This window comes from Alosa pseudoharengus, unplaced genomic scaffold (genome assembly GCF_046254945.1).
Source record: "Alosa pseudoharengus isolate Yale_2024_CS ecotype anadromous, Long Island Sound unplaced genomic scaffold, YU_APseudo_1.1 YU_APseudo_1.1_scf_15, whole genome shotgun sequence".
Lineage (NCBI taxonomy): Eukaryota > Metazoa > Chordata > Actinopteri > Clupeiformes > Clupeidae > Alosa > Alosa pseudoharengus.
In genome coordinates this window covers 20,984,373-21,011,275 of record NW_027468620.1, presented here as the reverse complement: position 1 = coordinate 21,011,275, position 26,903 = coordinate 20,984,373, and the positions used below count along the sequence as shown (strand labels likewise).

General features: G+C 44.0%; 1 protein-coding gene across 7 annotated transcripts; it reads left to right on the top strand.

Moving 5' to 3' along the window:
* The first annotated feature begins 165 nt into the window (after positions 1–165).
* ldb1a (LIM domain binding 1a) lies at positions 166–23,635 on the top strand. Of its 7 annotated transcripts, XM_076285856.1 has the most exons (13): positions 166–229; positions 604–653; positions 4,172–4,273; positions 16,373–16,475; positions 16,660–16,704; positions 16,814–16,889; positions 17,174–17,276; positions 17,459–17,631; positions 17,829–17,951; positions 18,249–18,332; positions 18,630–18,753; positions 19,009–19,157; positions 20,139–23,635. In XM_076285856.1, the coding sequence occupies exons 3-13, from the start codon at positions 4,246–4,248 to the stop codon at positions 20,367–20,369; spliced, it is 1,239 nt and encodes a 412-aa protein (XP_076141971.1). In that variant the 5' UTR covers positions 166–229; positions 604–653; positions 4,172–4,245; the 3' UTR covers positions 20,370–23,635. The 7 variants fall into 7 exon arrangements, with proteins under 7 accessions (XP_076141971.1, XP_076141973.1, XP_076141970.1 ...); XM_076285855.1 differs by lacking the exons at positions 166–229; positions 604–653 and having other exon boundaries at positions 3,884–4,273; XM_076285857.1 differs by lacking the exons at positions 166–229; positions 604–653 and having other exon boundaries at positions 3,885–4,273; positions 19,009–19,151.
* The last annotated feature ends 3,268 nt before the right edge of the window (positions 23,636–26,903 follow it).

Here is a 26,903-nt window from a genome sequence, read left to right as displayed (position 1 = left end):
TCCTGTGATCCACTCTGGTCCTTTTCTTTCCTCTCTCTCTCTCTCGCTCTTACTCTCTCCATTCCTACTCTGTTGTTCTCGCTCTCCTTCTCGCTGTCGCTACGTTGGTCAGTCCAGTCTGTTTCTCTCTCTCTCTCTCTCTTTTTTTGGTGATCATCGTTAATCGCTCGGTGTCGTCAGTGCATGCTGCTGCTGGGTGCGCCTGAAGGTCCAGACAAAAGGGAACAAGGTAACTACGACTGACGCAGCCGTACTCTAATACACTAACTTAACAGGGGGGTGGTGGTGGGGGCAATGACACTGGTGGTGCTGTGCGCTGTCTGCTAGGCAAGTGTAGCGAGGGGGAGAAATGAATGTGCTACTTTCAGTGTCTGTCCATGTCAAGAGCGCAGGCACTGTGGTGTCAGCGTGTGTCTGTTGTCTGTTCCAGTGTGTTCCGTGCGTGTTTTTTTTTTTTTTTGCGTTGCATCCTTGTGCATGCTAATGTGTCAGATTTAGAGGCGGTATGTTGTTGGTGTTGTTGTTTACCCTTGGTGTGTTTGTGTGTGTGTGTGTGTGTGTGTGTGTGTCTGTGTGTGTTTACATGTGTGTCTGTTTCCACAGGATCTTGGACGTTCAGTGGGGGTGCCAGGGGGAAAGGTGTGTGCGGACAGGTATGAAACATCTCACCAACGACACAATCACTTTGGCGCGTGCCAGTCTGAAACACAGGGCTCCACAATGAGAGAGAAAAAGAGAGAGAGAGAAAAAGAGGGAGAGGAGACAGACAGAAAAACACTGAGAGGGAGGTAGAAACGACAGAGATTTTGGTTGGACCATCTTTGTTTTCAGAGGAGCGCTGTGTGGCTATGAGTTTGAGTGTGTGTGGGAGGGAGAGAGAAAGAGAGGGAAAGAGAAGGGAGAGAGAGAGTTTGTTCGTGCAAAAGAAGACCTGATTGTGCAGTCAGTGGTGAAGTGCATTTCCCGGGGCTCTGGGCTTCAAAGCCCAATCTCTGGCTCAGAAAACAAAAAAAAAGCCCATTTCCCCAAAAGCTGCAGCACTGAGACACAGAACCTTTCATTGTGAAATTACTTTTCTTATATACACACTGTGTCTCTTTGTTCCATTTTTGAAACCTTTTTTTCCTTTTCCCTTTTTTGGAGGGGGGTTATAAAATGTGATTGCTCATTGTCTGTTTGGCACAGAGAGAAACCGAAGAATTGAGAAATAGATAGAGAAAGAGAGTGTGTGTGTGTGAGAGGGATGGAGGCAGGGAGAGAGAGAGAGAGCGAGAGAGAGGGAGAGAGAAAGACAGGCAGAGATGGAGAACATATGTAATGGCCCTGGAGGCGGAGAGTTGTTGCTCCAGATCCAGAGAGCGGCGTCTGACAGCATGTATGACATTCTCCCTTTGATTGTCCTGTCACTCCCACAAACGGCGCCGTGCGTGTGACAGGAGCTCCTCGGTGGCGCTCTGGCGGTGGTGGAGGAGCTGGAGGCTGCCGGTGCTGAAGCAGCGTCTTATCGCTGTCGTCTTCAGCGTATTGATCCTGAGCCATGCACGGGAAATGCAGACGGTCACAGGGGCTGTTTTTAAAAGGCGCTGATGCCTGTGTGTGTGTGTGTGTGTGTGTGTGTGTGTGTCTGTGTGTTGCCCCCCCCCCCCAAACACACACACATACTTACACACAAACAGTCTTCAGCCCTGACATTGTGAAGGGCTCGACAGGCTGCTCGTGCAGTAGGGATGACTGGGTGCATAAGGGAGCTAGCGGAGTGTGACATTCATCCCTTTAGAGAGTGCAGACGCTCCAGGGAGAGGGTTTAAGGAGAGGCAAGGTGAAGTGAGGCTAGCGTGTGTGTGTGTGAGTGAGTGAGTGAGTGTTGTGTGTGTGTGTGTGTGTGTGTGTGTGTGTGTGTGTGTGTGTGTGTGTGTGTGTGTGTGTGTGTGTGTGTGTGTGTGTGTGTGTGTGTGTGTGTGTGTGTGTGTGTGCGCACGTGTGTGAATGTGTGTGTGAGTGTGAGTTTCACAATGTGAGGGGGGGGGGGGGGGGGGGGGTACCGTAGGTCCAGGTGGGAGAGGGGGTGGCACTTGTCAGGCAGACCTGGCCAATGAGGAGTGTCGTGAGGCAGGGCTGAATTTCTCTGCTGGCAGACAAAGCCTATTTGCAGGTGTTTCATAACCTTGAAGCCGGGCTGTTTATTTGTGTGAACATGTGTGCGTAGGTGTGTATATGGGCTCCTGTGCAGAAGGAAACAACTGCATGTGTGCGTGTGTGTGTGTGTGTGTGTCTGTGTCTGTGTGTGAGAGAGAGAGAGAGATAGAGATAGAGGGGGGGGGGGGGGGTGTCTCACAGGGTGTGTCTGTGTTTTTTTGGCCTCTGTACGTGTGTTTTGCTTTGAATTGCATCTTTAATCCCCACTGACTGTAGTCATTAAGTAGGCTCCTCTTCTCTCAGCGCAAATGACAGAGGGTAATTGAATGGCAGTGAGAGGGAGACCGGGAGAGCGAGGGAGTCAGTGAAAGCGAGAAGGAGAGAAAGAGGGAGGGGGTGGGAGGGGGAGTCAAGTGGAGGTAGGGAGACTGGAGTGAGCACATACCCAAAAGCCAGAGGAAAAAAGTGCAGGAGGGGAGACAAACAGGACTCTTCACTGAGCGAAGAAAACCGAGAGGGGGGGGATTATTTTGAGGGGAAAAGAGAAGGAGAAAGAAGAGAAGAAGTGAATGAAGGAGAAAGAGTGGGAGGTCTCACTTGAAACACAGGAAAGAAGAAAATGAGGGGGGTTTGTTTATGAAGAGTTTCCCCTCACACACACACACACACACACTCAAACGCACACTCAAACATTCCCCACTCCTGATATTCTTAGCTGGTTGTGTTGTGTGTTAGTAGTAGCGGAGGGATGGGAGATGGAGGACAAATATTTCAAAAGGACAGACCATGGATGTCTTCAGAAATGGAGGGCAAATAGGGATGTGTAGAGTTTGAGCCAGAAAAGTGGGGAAAAGAGGAGTATTTTTAGAAAAAGAAGAGTGGAGAGAAAGGCACACAAGCGGGTAAACAGGAAAGCAGAAGAGAGAGCAGAAGAGAGAGCAGAAGAGAGAAGAGGAGGAGGAGGAGGAGGAGGAGGAGGAGAGGAGAGTGGAAAAGTGGAAAAGTGGAGAGGTCAGTCATGCAGGAGGGTCTGGCCTCACTCAACTCAACTCAACTCAGCTCAGTTCTGCTCGACTCGGTCCGGCTTGGCTCTGCTCGGCACGCACGACCCAAACTGGGCAGGCTGTTCTGGAGAGGGAGGTGGGAGAGCAGAGCGGGGAGCGTAGAGATCTGGCACCCCAGAGGGAGGTGTGAGGGCAGGCGGGGCGGCAGAGCGGAGCGCGGTGCAGAGAGCTGCAGTTCGGCTCGGCGCTAATGAGCCTCTGCCTGTGGCCTCCCACGGTGAGGCTTTATCTCCCTCCCTCCGCAGCGACACAGAGCGAGAGAGAGAGAGAGAGAGAGAGAGAGAGAGAGCCAGGCAGCGAGAGGCAGGCAAAAATAGCCAACACATGCACACACAAACACACAACACTTACACACTCTCTCTCAAATACACACGCACAGTATTTATACACACACAAACATTCTCACACATATTCACATACACACAGAACACATACACACTAACACACTCACGTGTACACATAACAAAAATCAGTAATGCACACACACACACACACACAAGCACATACACACACATTAATCTCTCACACACATAAACATGCACCCCCCCCCCCACCACACACAAACACACCACTCCCCAGGACACACACGCAGACACAAACATAGCCTACGCATGTAGACAGGAAGGGCTCATGTTCTCTCCTATCTGCCTCACAGGTCACTTTGACAATGCTCACTCTTTTAAGCTCTCTCGCTCTAACTAATTCACTCTTTCCCTCACTCTCACTCTTTCACGTACTCTGCTCTCTCTCTCTTCCTCCCTCCCGTCTCTCTCTCTCTCTCATTTTCCCCTCCTACCAGTACAGCAATTTGCATATTAATGAGGTGGTGCGCTGCTAGCCGAGCAGGAATATGTCGTGCTTCCTGCTTCTCTGAGGGCTCTTGTTTCTTCATTTTATTCCTTCTTTTTTTCTCTGCACTCCTCCTCCTCATTCCCCTCCCCTTTTCTCCTCACTCTGTTTCTGTTTCTCAGAAGAAGCCCCATGCTAACAGCGTGTGGACTTAACCCAGACGTTTCTCTCTGAGCGAAACCAAACATGTGAGAAGATGTCGGTAGGAGGCTGTGCTTGCCCAGGTAAGAGCTTCTTTTAATGGTCTCTTTCGTGCGCTAGTGCGTTTGTCATTCCCGCGAGCCGGCGCTAAAAGGTGCTTCCTTCAGAGGTGCGTACTGAGCCTGTGCGTCACAAACACGGAGACAGACACGGAGAGAGAGCAGAGGGATCAGCAGTGAGCTAAGCTCTGATCTTGTGTCATGTTTTGAAACAACATGCCGCTCTGTTTCTAAACGCTTTTCTGGAAGGCTCGTAGTTAGTCAACAAAGTATTTTTTTCGTTAACTAAACTGAACAACTTCATCACCAGGGCTATTTGGTTTTGTCTAGTTAACGTGCTTTAAGAAAGTGAGCAGAAATTCAAGGGCACACATGCAAAGTGTTTGTGGCATTCTGAGTTTTGAGTTTACTTTCAAGGAAGTTGTTTTTCGTTCGTTGGTGAAAGAAAGATACCTTTGCTTTAAGTGCCTGTGAGGTCAGCCAAAGTTTAAGGCTCTCGTAAAAGGACTGACATTCTTATAAACCGATCAACTGCAACTGGGACTTCCACAGTGGCAGTTTTTGGGTGGTTAACTGTTTTTGGTGAGTCAGGAAGTACCTGTACATAAGGCCATGCATGCAATGCTACATTGTAGCCTATGTGTGATGATGCTGAATGGGAGCCTTGGTTATGTCTGTATTACTCGATCTGCCCACTCCAGCATTAAAAGCATGATGTTAATGCCTCCACAGTAATATGCCACTCTTATCTTCTTATCTCTCTCTCTCTGCGTAATAGCTCATTAAAAAGTTATACCTTACGATGCGGTTATATCTTGTTCCACTGCATGTTCCTCTGACACTTTAAGTACTATGACAAGATGGTCTTGGGATTCGGGTGTGTACAGTCATATTTGTGATCTGAAGCTAATGTGGTAATTTGAATATCTGAAGCAACAGTAGATCAGAGAAAAACACACACACACAGACACACACACAGAGACCTTCACAGGAACGTCACAGGGAGACATCTCCAGTCTCTCTCTCCCTCTCTTTCTCTCCCTCTCTTTCTTTCTCTCTCTCTCTTCCTCTCTTCCTCTCTTTCTCTGAGGCTGGGTGGCTGGTTGGATGTCTGTGCCGCTGGCTGGCACTGATCAGTGAGCAGAGGAGAAGAAAAAAGGGGTAGCGACACAAATTACAAGCGGCCGAGGATCTGAGGGCCACTGAATTTAATAGGCGCCGTCCACGCCGGGACTCTTAGAACCGGCAGATTGAATTGTGGCGCCGCCCATCAGTTTAATGGCAATATTAAATTCCATAGAGGAGAGAGGTTATCTGCCCGCTTCAAGGGAGGCTCGCCGAGAAACCAGTGGGGGCCCCACAAGGGCCTTGTTGTGTTAAACCGCGACACTTAGCCGGGGAACATGCTCTTTTCCCCCCTAGCTGACTCTGATGTTGCTATTAGAGGTTATTGCAAGGCCAATGAATCAACATCAGCTCACATCATGTCAGCAGCCATATGCCCATTTCCAGGTCAACTCTGACTGAGACCGTTACAGAGGACTGTCTGGCAGAAATAAGAAATAATGGATGTTATGAGATTTGTATGGTGGTATGACTTTGCGTCAATGGCCCTCGTCTAGCTGCCAGAGGAGGCAGAGGTCGCTGTAGTGAGTTGGAATGTGGCACACTATGGAACGGTAAACAAAGCTATCACGATGGAGTGTAATAGCACCTGAACAGAGACCACTGACTGATACCAGCTGGCTGCTACAGGAATAGTCCCTCTCTGTCTTTCTCTCTGTCTTATGTCTCTCTCTTGCTCTCCCTCTCTCTTTCTGTGACTCTTAACTGCCAATCCAAATGTGTTTTTAATGGAGTCCACATGCTTCATGTTTACAAAAGGGGGAAAAGTCCATGAAACCCCAGGTTCCCGAAGAAAACAGAACAATTTGAGAGCCCTGTGCTACACCAGTACTGAATTTGCATCTCGGGGGCCATCGGCGACAGACACACACATGTGTGTTGGCTCCTCGAGAAAACTCTGCATGGCCGATGAGGGTGAAGATTAGCAATGCTGGGTATTTTTTTTCTTCTTCTTCCTCACCCAAATGGCTGTGGGGCAAGTTGGGACCAGCGCGTAGCTTCCTGCCATTTGCCTCCAGCCGCGGGTGAGTGGTGTTTCGCTTACCCAAGTGCGATCCCTATCTCTGCCCAAGACCCAGCCATGAAAGCCTTTCTGGCAGCTCTGGCGATAAACAGGCCAACATTTGGCGCGTAACATTTGTTTAAAATCAAGCAGATTATGTTCACCCGGGGTACATTTTTTATGAGCGCAGTCATGGAAATTTCCACAGACGTGTGTCCTGTTTGATTGTTCTTTTTTTGGTGGTGGGGGGGTGGTTGGGAGAGCAGAGAAGAGAGAAAGAGAAGGAGAGAGAGAGAGGAGAGAGAGAGAGAAGAGAGGGAGAGAGAAGGAGAGAGAAGAGAAGGAGAGAGAAGAGAAGGAGAGAGAAAAAGAGGGAGAGAGAGGTTGAGGGAGAAATGAGGCGAGAGAGAGAGAGAGAGAGAGAGAGAGAAGGAAAGAGGGAGAGCCAGAACAAGATGGAATGGGGAAAGAAGGAGAGATGGTGGAAAACTGTCTGGGTTCAGTTTTTTACTTACAAACCAAACTATTCTGGTTTTTGGGGTGAACTTTTCGCTCTCGTTTCAACTCGCCTCTTCTTCCTTTGGCCCCACGCTATCTTTATGTTGGGGTCCCCCTTGTAAAGGACACCAGAGTTTCATAAAACCTGATGTTGGCTGCCGCCAGAAACAAGAGGTAATCTCACCTCTAACTCCTAGTCGGCCTCCCACCCCCCATCCCTCCTCTCTCTTCAGACAGGTCCTGTTTGAAGTCCCGTTTATTTACATTCCAGTCTGGATATGGGCTGTGCTGCACTTCTCCTCCACAGGGTTTTGGGGAACCCCAGTCCAGTCTTCCCATCCCACACACTAAGCAGACCCTGCTGAAAGATGCCATATTTCACTGGTGTGGTGGAGAAGGCCATTCGACCTAGACTGATGGAGGGGATTTCTTTGTCCTCTATTTTGCAGTGCTGAAATCCTACTGACCACCCCCCCCCCCTTTTTTTCCTTCCCCACATGCTCATACACAAGTGTGATCCTGAGCAGAATGTGAGGCATTCTATTTATATTTAATGTGAAGGGAGCACAAGCCTTTGTTGAGACAAAATGGCAAGAAACTAGATTGCCTCTGCTTTCTCTGTCTGTCTCTCGTGCTGTCTGTCTGTCTCGCCCCCACTTCTCCCTCCCCCTGTCCTCTTTCCTCTCCTCTGCTCTCCTCTACACTCTCTCTCTCTCTCACTCACTCATGAAAACTGCTCTCTCTCTCTCTCTTTCCCTCCCTCTCTCCCCTCCCTCATTCTACCTCTCGCACACAAGCGCTCAATATCAGCAGGAGCCGTGCTACTTCATGCAGAAAGTCACATGACTCCACTGATTAGAGGGGAACGACTAAAAGCAGAGCTAAAATGGCAACTCAACAAAGCCCAGGCTGTTTGGTGTTGCACAATGGAGCCAAGCGAGGAGCCAAGAGCCAGGGCAGGGTGTGCCTGCAGAGAGAGACAGACAGAGAGAACGAGAGAGAAGGAGAGACAGCATAAGAGAGGGAGACACAGCGCTCTGATTCACTGTTTCCCTGCTGGATTGGTGCTGCCTGCGATGTGAGTCGCCCCCCCCACCCCCCCTCACCTCTCTCTCTCTCTCTCTCTCTCTCTCTCTCTCTCTGCCCCCCTCCCATTTCTCCTTCACCCACCCCCGAGCTGCACAGAACTGTCTCATTACACCGAGCAAGAACAAAATGGCTTCCTGTGCAGAAAATCAGCACTCTTCTTGTTGTCAGCCTCTGGCAGCTTGGAACGAGGATGCAGGCACTCGTTAGGATGTCACGTGTCGGTGATGGTGAGAGAATGGTCGCGGGGAGCTGGCATGTGCCAACCAAACACTCGAGTGGAGGGGAAGAGCTGAGATGAGATGGGAAGGGAGGGAGGAAGCCTTTGTTTGTGTATGGGGATTTTTTGGGGGAGAAAAATTTGCCCGCTGCTTTTTTATCAGTAGGCAAACAGGTTCTGTGCTTAGTGACATCTTTTGGATACAAAATAAATTACATTGATAATTATACAAATTACACAGGCATTTCCCCCCTCATCTCACTGAGAATCCATCAGATGATAAAATATATGGTAGTGTGGAATTACCAGCACTCTCATCACCATTGATACTATCAAGCTTGATCGAGAGGAATGGCTAACAGCTTTTTACACTCAGCAATTACAGAAAAGGAAACAACAAAGTTGATTGTGTGTGTGTGTGTGTGTGTGTAAAGGAGCTCATGATGACGTTCAGATGAAGGCTCTGCTCTGCTCTGCTCACCGGGCAGGAAGAGCAGCTGTTTGCTTCACGTTTAATTTCCATCTCACTGCTTCCTGCGCGGCCTGACCGCACACACACTCATGCCACTCCGCTGACCAGACCCCGCGGCGTACGTTGCCACGGGCGACTGCTTGTGCCCACTTCGAGAGAGAGAGGGAGAGAGTGGAGTCACCTCCAACTCACTCTGGGCTCTCTCACCTGTGTGCTGGGGAGGTTGAGGGGGATGGTTGGAAATTGGTTTGTTTATCTCGCCACAGATATGCCTCGATCTTGGTAGCAGTTGCTCTGCTGCTGTGACCGTTTTACTTGTGCGCACTTGTAGAGGCATGCACAGCTAGCTATGCTGTTTTTATCTGTAACCATCTCTCTCTCTCTCTCTCTCTCTGTCTTTCTCAAAGAAGCATGCATCTGTGTGCGTACCGTACACAGATGCATGCATTCACAGTTTATACGCTTATGTTCCACATCAACATTCACTATTTCTTTTTTTCTAATGTCCTTATATTTTTCTTGTCCTTGCATATGCATGAGTGCTCCATTTCTCTTGCCTCCTCTCTCTCTCTCTCTCACACACACATATATACACACACACACATGTACACACACACACACACGCACAGACCTACTTGTGCTCTTGCACTCACATGAGCATACCAATGTTGTCTCCCCTTCTCTGACTTGCTGCTAATGTCAAAACCACAGCAACTGAGAAGCAGATGTCTTTGCTTTGCTGGCGGCTTTGCCTGTTGCCATCACAACCACCAGCGGCCATTTGTGACAATCCCGACATCGTTTTTTGTTACAAAAGCATGCACCCAGCATGTCATGAAAATAACATCAGTCACATGAATCATAGTCAGGGGAAGCCAAGTTAAACATCTTTCTCTGTCGTTCCCTCTCTTAGGAGGAAGGTTCTCATGATTTATGTCTAGCCCTATATCCCCCTGTAACTCCAGTTTTCCTGAAAGGTTGAATGAATGAACATGCTTTTCTTTCACTCAGCTGCTCCAAGAAGTGGAGAATGGAACAGTGGGGAACATTACATAGATATTTTAGATCTCATATCAGAGCCGCTTCTTCACACAAAATACCATCTGATTAGAACTGGACCAGATTTAATGGACCCTGGCGAGGTGGCTCACCTTCAAAGTGCCACAGTTCAAAGTCTGACCTTTGTTGAACCACAAGTTATTCAGTACATTTTTTTTTTTTTGCTTCATAACCACTCAAGAGAAAGCCTTTAATGTCTAAGCATGTATTGTGGTAATGGAGTGGAGCTCTGGAGATGGAGAGATCAGCTAAGGTAGCCGCATCTCTGGCCCTCACCGGTCAAAATATTCCCCCCTCAGCAGTTCTGTAATGGTGGAGGCAGGCCAGCCCACTCTGGAGTAATGTTCTGTGGCAATGAGAGAGAGGGAAAGAGAGAGAGAGAGAGAGAGAGAGAGAGAGAGAGAGCGAGAGCTCTGTTTGATCCAGTGAGATTCTGGTGTTGATCCAGTGGAAGGAGTTCTAGCTCAGCTAATTAGTCCCCACGCAGCAGAAGACCTTTTGTCCTGCTCTCCTGCTGGTCAGGGTCAACTTCAGAGTCCATTTTGCACTGTGCTCTGGAGGAACAACACTCAGACGGAGTCCTCTTCAGAATATGGAACATGATGTGGGGATGCAAAATCATAAGGCATAAATGTGTAATTATTTGTCATTACAGCAAGCCTTATCATAAAGAGATGCACTTAATGTAATTAGGTTGACCCACTAGTCACCACAAATGTTTTAATGTTCAAAGTCACCACAGGGTGGCGACAGAGTATTAGGTTATCCGGAAGTTGTTGACAGTAAAGTACTGGTTATGATTGCCAAGGGAAATATTTTTCTTATTATATTAGTATCATGTTTCTCCTTCGGAAGTTGTTACTATTATAGGCAACTTTCTAATATGCTCTATAAAATGGCGCAAAAAATATGTTTTGAATTAGAGAATGCTTATCTAAATGCCATTTCGGCATCCTGTCTTTACCATATTCATTTTGTAAAAGACCTCTCGTATACTAAGTATTTCTGTTGGTGTATTTATTTTCCTGGGGCTACCTGGCCGTGAATAATGTAGACTGAACCAGGGCACATGGTGGCAGGAAATGATCCAGGATGACTGAGGAAAAAAAGCTCTCCTCTCTGCCTCCGGCTTCTTAACAGTAGTTGGTATGGCACTCACACATGCGGCGGCTGTCGCCTGTGCATTATCGCGCTCTGCCAGCCGTGTAGCTGGGAGTGGTTCGCGTGAGTGAAGCTCTGATGGGGGGGGGGGGGGGGGGCTCCAACCCCAACCCCAATGTCTGGGCTGTGGATAGGCAGGCTATCAGAGAGCCCCTGGAGCTAGGAGTGGCAGGCCAACTTATCATCCGCGTGGAAGATTTGGTCAGTGATGGGCATGCGTGTGGCAGAGCGCAGCACACTGCAACTCTGTGCAGCGGCTTGGCTTCAACCCCCCTGCGGTGCCAGTCAGTCAAGTGTTTTTTCAGAGTGGAGGATTTTAACCTTGGAAACAGATTCCACATTGTGTGGATGGGTGACATTCAGGGATGTTTGGGGGGGGGTATTGAAATTTGGACCCTTATGTGGTAGAACAAGCCAAATCACACTGGTTATTATGTGGGGAAGGCAGACTTGAGTTAAATAACTGACGCACTGGCATTTGCTTGAATGACAAATGTGTTATGCAACTCCCCCATCTGGTTGGGTGGGGGGTTGTGTGGAGGCACATGCTCATAGGACACTATGACACATTTTCCGAGAGATTTCAGTGAAGACTATCTCTCAGAACAGCTTACTAAAATGAGTAAATAAACCAGGCAGAGCACTCGGGCATTAAGAGTGGTAGACCTTATCAGCACTTAACTGCAATGAAGTTACGTTATAGTAGCTTAAGTGTGTCTGCATTGAAAAATAACTGAAAACAATAGAATTCAAGCAGATTAAAACATCTTTGTTGTGGTTGTTGTGCCTCAATATATAGATCCAGTGTACATCTGATGATGTTCCAATCCACTAAATTTACTGAAGTATAGAAAAACAATAATTTCAAAAAGCCATTAAATATTCTGATCACAGTTGTATTAAAAATGTTTTTAATCCTAAATGAGGTCATATGCTATTTGTACAGGGCCCAGATTATGCATAGCACATACATCTAAGCTTGCTTAAGCTGGATCAGGTCGCTGTACAGAGATGGCAGCCTGTATCAGCAGAGCCTTATCAGTAAGACTGAAGTTAGATATAATGCCAGTAGATGGAGATACTGTCTCACATCATTGTGGCGTGCTGCTCCCTTAATGTCGAGAGCAGCAGTGCTCAGGAGAGGCATGACCCATCACATGCTCCTCACATGGGACAAACAGCCAGTTTGGAATTAGGCAGTCTTGAGTCTTAATGGGTCTCCCCTCAGGAGCCCCCCGCCTGTGCTGCTGGTCTTGATGCTGCTGGGCCCTCTATTCCTGGTGCAGCCATGACAGTATGGTAGTGATGGCAGATTGACACTCTCCAGTGTTACTGTACTGACTAGAGGATAAGACCAGCCGTTTCCTTTTCTCACTGCTTTGTTTTGGGAATATGTACGATGTAGATGTATGATGCAATGATCAGGTGTTCCCAACCTTTTTTGGCAGGTGACCCTATTTTGATGTCACAAAACATTGGCGACCCCCAATAATTCATTCACAACATGTTGTGAGAGAGAGAGCGCATCTCCTCTCTGCTGTAACATCCAGTTGAGAACGCCATATTTCCACAAATGTCCTAGCAAGCTAATTTGTTTGTTTGACAACCTCGCCTAGTTGTTTTGCTACTTTGTGGAACATTGATCACGCATTATTACCCATGATGATCTCATCCGGGATGTTCATTTTTACATAGCTAGATTGTAATGAAGGATCCGATTAGTTACTTAGCTTGAATATCATGGGGGTTTTCATATTTTTTTTATGTAATGTATTATGTATATATATTTTTATGAAATGTACTGGTCGATTGTAAGATACCCAATATCTCAGCCGACCCCATTTGAATTTCAGGCAACCCCACATGGGCTCCCGACGTCAAGGTTGGGAAATGGTGGTTTAGATGCTCCGTCCAATTTGACCATACAAAGACCCAGTCCAAAGACTTTTCATCAGAGCATGTTGGAAAAATATCACTGGTCACTGTTTAAATGATTTCTCATCCATTCATTTTTTGGCACCCAATTACTTTCTCCAGATAGGTAGAGAAAGGAACTATAATTCAGTGAGAATGTGCCCGCAGGGCTTAATTCTCCAGTGGCTCATAATCAGTCTGCGTCTGTGATGGGGACAGGCCATCACATTATCCACCAGAGAGGCTATTCAGGGAGACAAGGGTCTTGATTCATCTGAGTCCGAATAATCACCACTGCTGTAGAAATTTCTAGATTACCTGCTGAAGACAGCGAGTTGTTGTGAAGGATGATTTTGTATTAAATATTTGTGTTGCATGTATTTAAGTGCAATATTATAGTGTATTATATAACAAGATGTATTTAGTAAAAATTCTAAAAGGCTTGAATTAAGATGGGCTGTTCATGTTTTTTTTGGGTTTTTTTTTTACATAATTCATAACATATTGACTTTTTTGTGTTTTCTAGGTGAAGGAAATGAGGATTACCCTAGAATTAACACCCATCAAAAATTGTAACGTAATATCTATGTAGCAAGAATTGTAGGCCCGAGATATGACCTGAGGGGGGAGGGTAGCTGCAGTAAGCTTGAACACTGCTGGGGGTTTCACTCGGGCTAATGCGAATGGGTTGATGTGGAGGCAGAAAGGGGAGTGCATGTTGGGGGAAGCGCGGAACCAGAGAGGAGGGCTTTAGCTATTGTTCAAGCCTGGCCAGGAACAAAGGCTTGTTCGGGGTTCTCTACCTCAAATTACCCGTACACAAGGCCTTTTTATCAGCGACTGCAAACTAATCGTTGTGGTGCATTTGGTTAGAGTGTATTGCTTCTAGTCTCTTCTGTTGCTTACCAAATGTTTTTCATTTAGAGGGATTTTTTGTCATTCTCGACTGGGACGGTGAACGGAATTGCTAACTAGCTAACTGTAACGTTAGCTGACGAGAGTAGCTAGAATAGAGGAGCATTTTCTGCCCAGACTTTCTTGCAGGTAAGTGTGGATGCTGTGCATGTTATCGATAGTAGAAGTGTATTCAATTTACCCATTTTTGATTTCGAAGTTTTCTCCGTTGCTTTACAAAACCTAGAGAAAAACTGTGTCGCCACGGGCCCGACTGACTGCAAGCTAGCTGCAGCTGGTATCTTGAAGCTAACTGTAGTTAGCAGGCTTAACGTCAGAGCTATCGTTAGCTGACAGTATACTAAAGGGGTCCAGCTAACCTTATTAGCAGGATTTAATCGTCGATCAGCTCCAGATTTAAGGTTACATTGCTGTTATATTCTGCTTTAAAGTGAGACAAATGTTTGCTGTACTGTATTCTTGGTTACTCATTTAGTTATAACTTGCTGCGTGGTTAGTTCCAGCAATATTTTAAAGATGGCACACTAGGCTACAAGCTAATGCTCATAGCCTAGTAGCTAACCATGTTTTTGTTGACGACGAACATTGTGGCAGATGCACACTTAATGGGCTATTCGTGTAATACACTTTGCACCGTCTTTGGTTTTATTAGACGTATATATTTTTAATTGGCCATCGGGAAAAAAGATACTGTACATAAATATTGAACACACTTGAATTGGGGTGTAACTTAGTTGTTTAAACCGAGCGACCCCCTTTATCGCTTTTCATTCGGTACGTTATCCTGCCATGTCATTGTGTGGGCTATGTTTTGCTGTTGAAAAACCTGGTGTATATTCTGAAGGACACATCTATAGGCAAGTTTGCGCAAACATGTAGGCATTTGTCATTTTACTATCATATAAAATCTTGAAAATGTATTCTCTTTTGCGTGAGAAGTATCAATAACGTTGCATTACCGTCGTTAACTCCTCCAGTGTTTTCCTTTATGATACTCTGAAACCTGAAGTGTCTTTGATCTGTCTACTACTGTGTACTAAACTGCCAGCGTCAGCATGAGTACCTCACAAGCGAAACATTTTATTCTTAAATGGCATTAAGTATTGTCAAATTAAATTAATCTTAAAATGATGAAATGTACTTATAGATAACGTTGTTAAACAATACATTTATTTAGTTTATTTACGTTTGTGGCTTTCTGGCTTTTAAATTCGGCAGGACACCAAAAGGTTGTAACATTGTTTACACTGCAGTGGCGCTTTACTGGTTAGGCAATTTGTAAAGTGTCATGAAGCCACAACCAATGGTGCACCTAATGCAGCTCATAGGTTGTTCAGAAATAAATTGTCAGATTTGCTGTAACCCAGATGTTACAGCTTTAACACTAGTTTTTAAGCGAAGTTCTGGTTCTTTGGGTGTAGTTAAGCAAGGGTGGGCTAATAAAAACTGGGTTTATGTGAATGTTAAGGAGGACTGGGAGTGGGGGTTGGGACATTGGAGGCACATCGGTCTCCATAGTGAGAGTCAACCTGCCCCAGTCATAATTGGATGGGAGGTAAAAACAACTCTTGCTGTTAAGGCTGCAGTCTTGTGTGCAGCCTCCTGTTTTCATAATGGCAATCCCCTTTAAATTGGAATCTCTCTCTACCCCTCTGTCTATCCATCTCTCTCTCTCCCTCACTCATCTCCTGAGGAAATCATAATGATAGTAATAACCCTCTCAGGCAACACAAGGTCTCCTCTTGGGGATGTGAGGGCTGTTTTAATGGGCCCCGGCATTCACACACAGCTGTGCATTAGACCGGAAGGAGGGCACTGAGGGCTCTTTTACGGCCGTGCTCCCCCTTTCCAGCTGCTAATGAACCCTGCCCTGAGCAACTAATGACTGCCATTTCCCATACAAAACTGGGAAGCTCAGCTGGACAGAAGGCATTTTTTAAAGTGCCATCTAAGTCTGTGTGGAATCTATAGGAAGGAAGAGGGGAGGTATGGAGCCAAGGGGGTTGCAAAATGGTTCCTCTCACCCAGCTTCCATGGCTGTAGTGGTGCTGCAGCTGGAACGTCAAGGGTTAACAATGCTTGCTGGCTGGCTGAGCGAGAGGGAGTGCGAGTGGGGGTTGGGTGACACTCTCTCTCACACACACACACACACACACACAGAAGGGAAGGAGATGGAGGCAGTGCAGTAGAAGATCACGTGGTCCCTCCCTCTTGGGCAGGGACAGGAATGAGTGTTTATCAGGGGTGGAGATGGCTCTGAATACAAGAAGCCATCTAGATGAATAACAGTAGGATCATCACAAGATGTTTTATTTCAGGAAAATTTTGTAGTATTTATTTGTAGTACCTGATTTATTTTCTTGCGTTGGCTAGTTGGTATTAATACACATTGGTAGCCTCTATTTAGCAAAAGAAAAAAAACAAAATGTTGTTTTCAGATGCAATTTGCATTCAGAAATGCAATTTGCCAGAACCTTGTAATAATGTCAAGTTAACATGAAAGAACTTAAAAAATGTGGGATGTGCCATGATGGACACAGCAACCATGTCCTGTGTGGAATTTTGGCTTTGCCTGTTATTGTCCATCGTTGGAATGTTTTAAAGCTGTGTTGGAACTCTGACCATGCCGCAGGTGCTCACTCAGCAACCCTTTCTCTCTTGTCTTGGCAGGCTGCTCCTCTAAAAATTTCAAGCTGTACTCCCCAAAGGAGCCCCCCAACGGTAGTGCCTTTCCCCCCTTCCACCCAGGCACCATGCTGGACAGAGATGTGGGGTAGGTCTGCTAACAGAGCCCAGTGCTTGTGTTAGATAATCATCAGCTTATTACTTCCTCCGAGATAGTTTTTTTTTTTTTTTTAATAAGCCATCAGCAGATATCTCTTAGATATATGCCCTTTTTCTACTGAGTGCTTGTGTAGAATTGCATCAGATTTAACTGCATGTTTGTGGCTTTGCAGCCCCACACCAATGTACCCTCCTACATACTTGGAGCCGGGAATAGGGTAGGTAGATTTTTGTTGCATGGTGATACGTTTTTATAGAGTAGCCAACTAACCTAACACCCCGTCTACCCTGGTATACTGTTAAACTGTTCAATCTCTGTTTTCTTAGGAGGCACACACCGTATGGGAACCAGACAGACTACAGAATATTTGAGCTTAATAAACGGCTACAGAACTGGACAGAGGTAAGACTGTTGTTTAAAAAAAAAAAAAAAAAAACATTGGCGTGGTTAGAAAACAAATGTGAGTAATGGCAAGTCTAGTACTGTGAACTGCTAATCTTGCATTTTTAGTCATTTGACACTGACACATAAAGTATGTTATGTTTATGTTACGCTCCCAATGAATAGATATGTTCTCGTTTGGTTAGCAAGTGATGCTATTCAGTTCAGTGAGAGAGAGGCATAACCAAGTAAGACATCTGGGCCAGCTTTGATATTTCATCTCTGTGTTTGGTCTGAATTCACAGGACTGTGACAACTTATGGTGGGATGCCTTCACCACCGAGTTCTTTGAGGATGATGCCATGCTCACCATTACGTTCTGTCTGGAAGATGGGCCCAAACGATATAGTAAGCTTAAATAATGTTCTGTTATCTACTACGCCATTATGTGCTATTTATCACCTATGTTATTCAAAGAAAGAAAGTAATAATTGACATTGATCAGTAGTTTATTTTAAAAATAAAGAAATGAACAACGCCTACAAGTTAATTGTAATAACTGAAAACAATTTATCCCCTACCTCCAACAGCTATTGGTCGGACATTGATTCCCCGATACTTCCGGAGTATCTTTGAAGGGGGAGCTACCGAGCTTTTTTATGTTCTGAAGCATCCTAAGGAGTCCTTTCACAACAATTTTGTGTCTTTGGACTGCGATCAGTGCACCATGGTCACACAGAATGGAAAGCCCATGTTCACACAGGTATAGCACCACTATTGCTGTTAAATAAGATAAGACCACTTTGTTAATGTATCTCTGAGATTGATCCTGTCAACACAATTTTAGGAATTGTAAACAAATGGTTTATCTTAATGTGAAATAACTGTTTTGATAGAAGACAAGTACAAGCAATGAAAGTAGATATAAAGTAATATAAAATGTTTCAACCTACCACATAGGTCTACGTGGAGGGCCGCCTGTACCTTGAGTTCATGTTTGACGATATGATGAGGATCAAGACGTGGCACTTCAGCATACGGCAGCATCGCGAGGTGGTACCCCGCAGCATCCTGGCCATGCATGTAAGAATCTCCAACTGTGTAGATTGTGGGTTTCATTGAGTTTGTCTCATGACCTACCCAGTTGCGAGTGGTAAAAAAAAAAAACTTAGACATGAAAACAAAAAGAAATTTATAAAATTGTTTAACAATTCAGTGATTAATGTATAATTGGTTGTGCCTAGTCATATGTTACCAAAATTGTTTACAGAATAGGGACATTTATAATACATACTCTAACAAGGATGACTTTGGGTTGTACATGTCAAGAAGCACATGTTGTTTATTTGTAAATAATCATGACCCTCTTGTTCGTGTCAGGCCCAGGATCCCCAGATGTTGGAGCAGCTGTCAAAAAACATCACACGATGCGGCCTCTCCAACTCCACGTTAAACTACCTCCGAGTAAGTGTGCTTTTAAAAGATACTCCAGTGTCTAGTATGTTTGTTGAATTCTAGCAGCAGCATTATCCGCAGTATTGCTTAGCGTAAATCATTGGGCTTGAAAGGTTAAAGAATACATTTGGTTTTGTATCTCAGATTTCAGTTTGGTGCACTGACCTAGAGACTGGTCAGACCAGTTACTCATGTGGTCGTGGTGTTTGTTCCGCATAAAAGGAAGAGGGGGGTAATTTGTTAACTTTAGGAAGCAATGAATTGCTGCAGAAAGTAATTTGCCATGTCATCCTTCTCCTCCATCAGCTGTGTGTGATCCTGGAGCCCATGCAGGAACTCATGTCCAGGCATAAGACCTACAGTCTCAGTCCCCGAGACTGCCTCAAGACCTGCTTGTTTCAGAAGTGGCAAAGGATGGTGGCTCCACCAGGTAATTGGAATACAAAATACAGCCTCCTCACAGCTCACTTTTACAGTGAATGCACAATGAACAACAATGATGTTTCCAGTTTTTCGTAACATATATTGTGCGATCTTGCGGTCAAAATACAGGATTGTAAATTGTAGGGGTGGGCATGCGAATACTTAGAAATTGCTCTCAAAAGGAGTTTCAGAACTGATCAAAATCCAAAAAGGTGCCAAAGAGCCATGTGACGAGAGCCCTTTATGTCTGAACCTCCCCCAGCCGAGCCAGCCAGACAAGCGCCCAATAAGCGGCGGAAACGCAAGATGTCCGGCGGCAGCACCATGAGCACGGGCGGCGGCAACAATAACAACAACAACAGCAAGAAGAAAAGCCCCGCCAGCAGCTTTGGTCTCGCCAGCCAGGTACCTGTAAGCATCACATTCTGATCCTCAACTTCTATATTACACACGTGGTACATGCTGGGGGAGAGGGGTGGGCTTGGTAGGGGTGGAGGGGGTGCTGGGAAGGACCTGTTTACCTAGTTGTAAGTGAGTATGTGTGTGTGAGAGAGCTACTGGAAGCATGGGATTGGTTAATCTGCTAATTTCAATGCGAGGTAAGCCCCATGTCTTAAAAAAAAAACAAAAAAAATTTAAAAAGACACCAGGACATGATCCAGTGATGGGCAGTCCCTGGTCCTTCAAGACCGCGCGTTTGTGGGTTGACACATGCTTGGTTTGGCAATGATTGACAGGCGAATTGACCAATGACTCGAGACCCGAGGTGGAATTGAACCCGTGCTGCACTCAAGGATCAGGGATGCCCACCGCCGGCCTGGTCACTAGGGCAGGCCCACTGAGCCGTGAGCCTGGAAGGCTGCCAGAAGTCTGTGCCCCCAGCCTAGCTGCTTCTGAGACCGTCCGCGGAGCTGTAATGGCCTCCCAGGATGACTGTTGTTGATCCGAGGTGTCTGGTGCTTCACTGACCGTCTGGCAGTCGAACAGGGTCATGGCTGAGTCGGCCCTGCAATGGGCACTCCTGAGGGAAGCGAAAGTGATTGTTACTTTTTTGGGCATTTTTGATTTACCTGACAAGTTTTATATAGTGCATCTCAGCAGTCCTGTATCTAGATACAAGTTAAAAGTGTTAACAGGTCCAGTTATAACAAAGATAATGGACAGGTGTGGAAATCCTGTTGGAAATCCACACAAATGGGCCCCATGTAGCTCCATGGTAATTCCAGAGCTTTTTCAGCACTGTAAGTCCATCACTCACGTTAGTCCTCTGCTAAGGTCTTTTTTTTTTTGGGTGGGGGAGCCGTGAAGGCAGCTGCGCTGCCCTGTCCACCCCACCCCGACCCAACCCCGGTAGCGGGGATAATGTTTTGCGGCCCTTCCTGTCCTCTGCAGGATGTGATGGTGGTGGGCGAGCCCACGCTGATGGGCGGGGAGTTCGGGGACGAAGACGAGCGTCTGATCACACGGCTGGAGAACACGCAGTTTGATGCGGCCAATGGCATCGACGACGAGGACAGTTTCAACAACTCCCCGGCCCTGGGTGCCAACAGCCCCTGGAACAGCAAAGCTCCCTCCAGCCAGGAGAGCAAGAGCGACAACCCCACCTCCCAGTCCTCCCAGTAGACTACTGCACTTGCGCGGCGGTGGGGTTTGGAGGGGGGGGGGGCAGGTGGTGGATTGAAGTGGGGGGCAAGTGGAGGTGTAAACAAGGGGGAGAATTTGAAGCCAGGGAGGTGGTCACTACTAAAGGACAGTTGACATATTCATATATTGTGTGAGTGTGTTTATGTGTGTGTGTGTGTTTGCGTGCATGTGTGATATGCGTGTAGAATCATAATGACACAATAGAATACAAGTCCTCAAAACCGGGCCTCATGGTCATTGCTCACTGTTCTGTAGGGTCCCTAGTGATGGAGGTTTCCATTAACAAGCTTTTCTCAGATGTGCGTTTGGGTGTTTTATAGAGCAAAACTGCAAACTCAGCTCTCGCTCCTCAGCACAGCACAGCACACTCCCTTCTCGGTCATTCAGCTGAAGTGTGTGGGTGCTTTTGAGTGTGTTGTTTTATTTTATTTTACTTTTTTTTTCATTATTTTTTTTTTATTGTGGGTGGGTGTGTATTGATTTCCCATTGCTGCATACAATGGCTGGGTCCGGTGCGGTCCGGGTCTCTGACTAAGCAGTGTTAGCAATGGCCGCTGCGTCTGTGGGTTCTTGTTCCAACCTCGGGTCTCTTGTGTGCAATCTGCCTGACATGGGCACTCTGGTTTCTGTTGTGCTCACTTCACAATGAAGGATTATATATTTTATTTAAATCGCTTTTAGTAGAGACAAAAAGTATTGTGTGCACTTCAGATAAAAAAAGAGAGAGAGAGAGAGGATAAAAAAACACTCAGCTTTTTTTAAAAACTCAACTATTTGTTTTGTAGGACCTGGTTGGAACAAAAACCTGTACAGTGCCGGAGCTTGAGGACCGGAGTTGAGAACCACTACCTTTTAATCTGAAAACAAACGAATATTAAAAAAATGAGTACAAAAAAGCTCAAAGCATTGAGATTGAGGTACTGGAGTTTGGGGCACATTCACCCTGATCAGATTGAACTGACCACAAAAAAGTCCCAGACTCAGCAGAAGTGTTCTTTTCTTTCTTTTTGTATCTTTTACATGGGTTTTGTTTTTTATTTTTTATAACAGTTTTTTAAAAAACGAAACCAACTAGCAAGCAAAACAAAACACCCTGAATATTCTTTGCACTGTTTTCACTGTTTTCTCAAACTATTTTTCTTATAATGGTGGACTCTGTTCTTTTTAGTCCTCTTAATATTAAAACATGCGAAAAACATCAGAAAAGTGTAACTGGAGAGTAAAATCTATAAATGTGTATAAAAGCTATTACTGTCAAATATTTTGTAGCATTGTTCTCATAATGATTATGTAATTACATGGTCTGTGTATGTGATTTATCAGACAAAATCATGAAAAGACTATCTTAAAGGTGCAGTAGGTTTTTTTTTGTCAAAAGAAAAATGTTTTTAGTCTCACAACAGTGTGATTTCATTATTTGTTTTGATGACATGATGGAGCAAACATTAAATAATGGGTAAAATAATCACACATTTTAGAATGTACAGAAAACTGCTGTAAGCTTCAAAAACAGCATTTCAATTATTTCTGAAGTGCGTTAGAACTACACATCATGAAGCCTTTATTTTTGAAGAAAATTGACAACAAAAATTCCACACGGCACCTTTAATTGTGACTTTAAAATCAGACATTTTAAACATCATTGCTTTACTCTATTAAAAGAAGTGTAAGTCATAACCTGCATGTTCTATTCCCCACACACGTGCAAGGGTCCACTCTTAACATGACCCTCTTGATTCAAATTGCCCATAGCACTTTGTTTCCTGATCAAGCTACAGGAGAGAAAGTGGCTGAATACCTCCGAGTTGACTTCATTTGAAAAGATTTTTTTTTGTGTGTATGTGTGAAACTAACCATTTCTTGGATGTCTTTGTACATCCTATTTTAATCCCCCTTGTTTTTATTATGTTGGAAAATAAATCCCACTCCTTTTACACTGCTGTTAATGGTCTCTTAAGGTAATATCTACCCCCCCCCCCCATCCTCTTAGTTCTATAAAAGATTTCTAAGCTACAAACCAAGGAGCTGATGGCAAGATCCTTTAAGATCCCCTCTGATAAATTTGTACAAGAAAATCATTTGTGTGGGAGTTTTATTATAGTTTCCCCCCCTCATTTTGTAATTTCAATTTTGTGTATTTGTGCTTGTATATTTAAGACAGTAGCCAGTTTCTGTACAACTGTACTTCAGTGTATTCCTCTTTAGAACACCCTAAAGACCATCCCTGTCTTATGTAAAAAACAATAAAATTTTTGTCAAATAAAGAAATGTATGAAGTTTAAAAGTAAAGGGTACAGATACCATTCACGTCAGAAGTAGATTATAGTTTTTACTTCAATGTACAATGTATTTATTTTTTTGACTTCACGTCATTGTATTCTTTCTGGATTCAGTTTGTCTTTCTGTAAAATATGTCAATATTTGCTGGGAATGAATTTGATGTTACTACTCTTCGACAGGGACATTTGTGTGTAACCTGATCATTTATTAAGCACCAGATGAGTTAGACATAACATCAGTAGGAAACAGCCGAGTAGTAATTGTCTTGTTTCTTTTCTAGCTCAGTCTCATTTGGAAAGAAGTGCCCCTGTTACATGTGTAACGATTGTGCAGCTCTCACAGGGTTGCATTGGTTTGGTTCCATGTATCAGAGGTAGGAAAACCTGGATTCTGAAAGTAAAAGTCCTACCATGTACAAATTCTATCTGTGCACTTAAAAACAGGTGATTTTTCCAATTATCCAATCTACCTGGTTGAAGTGTTGTGATAATTAGAATGACCAGGTTTAGTGAATGGATGAAACAAATTTGTAGTAGACTTTTACTTTCTGGTGTTGGGTATTTTCACCTCTAATATAAATGAATACCAGTCACAAGACAGCAGAGGGCACTGCAAGGCACTCTTAAACATGTCACGTTATTCACACTGCATACCCTCACCAGCTTTAAAGCACTGGTGTAATGAGATATATATAAAAAAAAAAATGTCTTTTTGCAGAAACTTTTTTCACTAATAGTTGCTCTGTGTTCTTGATATGAAACCAAAATTCAGCAGATAAATGAACAGTAGCAGAGTTATTGGATATCTTAAGGAGCTACTAGCAGGGTGACAGCAGAAATTGAATGGTGATGTACCCTCTTTGCTGTTCCCCTGATCCAGGGGGCAGTTTGATATATATTTTTGCTTAGTTTCTGCCATTGATAATTCATGTATGGTATCAATAAAAAAGAATTTTCACTTGTAAAGTATTTGTGGAGTCTTCAGTTGTTTCTTTGAACAGTTAGATCAGTCTTGTCTCTAGGGGAAGCGATATTGATGCTATTTACATGTGGAGAGATATGGTAGATCAGCGCTAGTAAAATTAACGTGGTGGTTGAGATTAATTCATATGCACAGAACCATAATATAAAATCATTGTACTCTACATGTACTAAGGCAATGCAAATATACCAAGTTTTTTTATAAGCCAGAAAGAAAATGGGCAAATTAATTCCAAATATTTTTGAATTAAACATGAAATATATACTGTATATTGGAATCAGATTCTACAGAAGTACTAAGATGTCAGTTTTGTTCTACAATGTAAAAATAGTGAGAAAAAGACATCCGTCAAATGAGTAGGTGTGCCCAAATTTTTGACTGGTACTGTAAATGACTAAACCTAATAATGCATCCTTTTCTAAGAAGGTTGAGGTATGGTTGTCTGCCATTTGTTGATGCGTAGTAAATCAAAGATTCATTTGACTTTTGAGTTGTCCTAGACCCCAAATCCTGGTGTTCATCTCACAAAGTAACACTTTTGGAGAAGTACTGTTTCAGCATACAGATGGCACTCTATTGTAGACATTCAAAATAGGTGAGGAAAAAAAAGAAGAGAAGTGGTGGTCTTGTGCATAGTGGTTAAGGATCTGGGCTAGCATGCAGTAGGCTGAAAAGTTGTAGGTTCACCCGTCTTCCACCATGGTGCCCTTGAGCAAGGCACTTAACCCTGAGTTGCTCCGGGGACATTGAGCCTTGTAATAAACAGTACTCTCCAGAATTATTGCCACCTCTGCTAATGTTGACTAAAAACCGGTATAAAAAATAATCTGTTGGTGATTTATTGAAATCTCACAATGAAAAAAAATTGAAATTGGGGGAAATCACAACCTTGAAGGGAAGCAAATTTATTTTGAGAAAAAGGAAAATCTCATAAAGAAATATATTTTTTTAACAAAAACATGTCGCTCACAATTATTGGCACCCCTGCTTGTAATACTTCTTAAACCTCCCTTTGCCAATAAAACAACTTGTAATATTCTCCTATGACACCCCATAAAGTTGGAGAATACAAAGCAAGGGATTTAAGACCGTTTGTCTTTACTAAATCTCCCCAGATCGTCCAGATTCCTAGGTCCACACTTGTGCATTCTCCTCTTTGACTCACCCCAGTGTTTAGATCAGGGGACTGAGATGGCAATGTCTGACGCTTGATTTTGTGTTCAGCAAACCATATTTGTTTTGATCTGGACCTTTGTTTTGGTTCATTGACCTGATGAATGATCCAATCATGACCAACCTTTGATGATACCATGATACCATGCACCTTAATTAGGTTCCCAAGGCCTTTGGAAATAAAAACAGCCCCACAATAGCACAGCCCCTCCACCATAATTCTCATTAGGCATGGGGGTTTTTTCAGTATAGTCATTCTTCTATGTATGGCAAACACACCTAAAGTGTTTCTAGTTAAAGAGCGCAATTTTAGACCACACTTCCAGACAAAGTCACTGTACCATTCAGTAACTCCTGCCGTTTACAGTGGTAATTAAAAGAATAGGCAGGCTTTTTTTGGGGACTTGGTGACCCAAAGATGATACCTTTGTCTGTAACTCTCCAACAGTGGTTCTTATGGAATTTTTTGCCTATCTTACCATCCTCCACACTGTACGTGGGGGCAAAATGGTCTTTGTCCAAGCATATTTGTCACATTTCCAGATGATTAGAACCTTTTAATCTTTGTTTTAACTGTAAATATAGGCATTTTCAACAAAGTACCTAGTTTTCATAGACATTCTCTGACAAATGTCAACACACTTTTTTTTAATTTAAGTTTAGTGTATTATCTTGTCTTTCCAATATTGAAAAATGACTAGAGGATTTAGCCTCTGTGTGACTTTATTTTCATACCATAGTGAAAAAGAAAGTCATGAACTACTTCTGAAAGTTCACACTCTTATTAACTTAAATAAATTGAAATTAGATAGGAAAATGCTTCTGTTAGGTTTTGTATATAAGATTTTTCAGGGGTGCCAATAATTGTGAGCAATGTGTTTTTGTTAAAACATATTTATTTCTCTATGATATTTTCCTTTTTCTCAAAATAAATTTGCTTCCCTTCAAGGTTGGATTTTTCTATTTTTCATTGTGAGATTAAAATAAATCACCAACAGATTATTTTGTATACTGGTTTTTAGTCAACTTTAGCAGAGGTGCCAATAATTCTGGAGGGTACTGTAATTGACATAATGACATTGACAGATACAAGTGTCTGCTGAATGAATACATGTAAATGAATGTAAAGGCCATCCTTACAATTAGGAGGACTTTACATCACAATCATGTTTGCATGAAAAAGCGTAGTGCTTTAGAATCTTTGGTTTGCATTACTTGTTTAGAATCAAAATTATTTCTAACATGGAACAACTTTAGAGTGTCTTGTTTCTATGGGAAGGAGCAGCCGGTGGTCTAGCTGATGCCTGGTGCTTTGCTGAGTATTTACTTGTGTCTGGAGCGGGTTCAATGGTTGCAGCACCAGGAAATGGCCTCCATTGAGTGCTGAATTGTGGTTGCGTGGTGATTCAGGAGCTGAACCATTAAAAGCTCTTTCAGGTAAATATAACCATATCCTTGTCCAAGTTGAAAATGTTAACGAGTCTCCAGGTGAGATCAGTGTTTTTTGTGTTGTTTTGAACTAAGAGTTTAGACAAGTGAGTTTGAATACTATTTTCAATGCAAATCAGAGACAGTCTATCTTTTCGCAGAGGAACTAGAGTGCAGCTCTGAAAATTGTATGACTACTTAGAGGTCATCTGTTCTCCTGTAAAGAGCTTTTATAGCTTACAATCATTTCCTTGTTGCCTACCCCTGTTACTGGAAATTCACAAGTGTTTACACCACAGTAAAAGGTGACTGGCAAGGATGTTTAATGTCATTGCCCCTTAGTAAATGATTGTTTGTGACTTTGTTTGAATTCATCAGGGTTTTGTGTGAACACCCTATCAAAGGGAGAACTACTCAATACATCTTTAGAGATCTTTAGAGTGTCCTAATTTCAGCAAGTTGGTGCAATCTGCCCCCTGGTAGCTTAGTCATGGTTAACACCGACACACCTGGTTCTTTTTTTGTTTAGGATGTAGGTTGGAAAGCAATGCTACCAGTATTTTTTTTCTATTATCCCTGCAGTCTGATATATTATGTATTTACACTTGACAGTCAACAGTGCATACACAGGGAAAGCCATGAACTTTATGG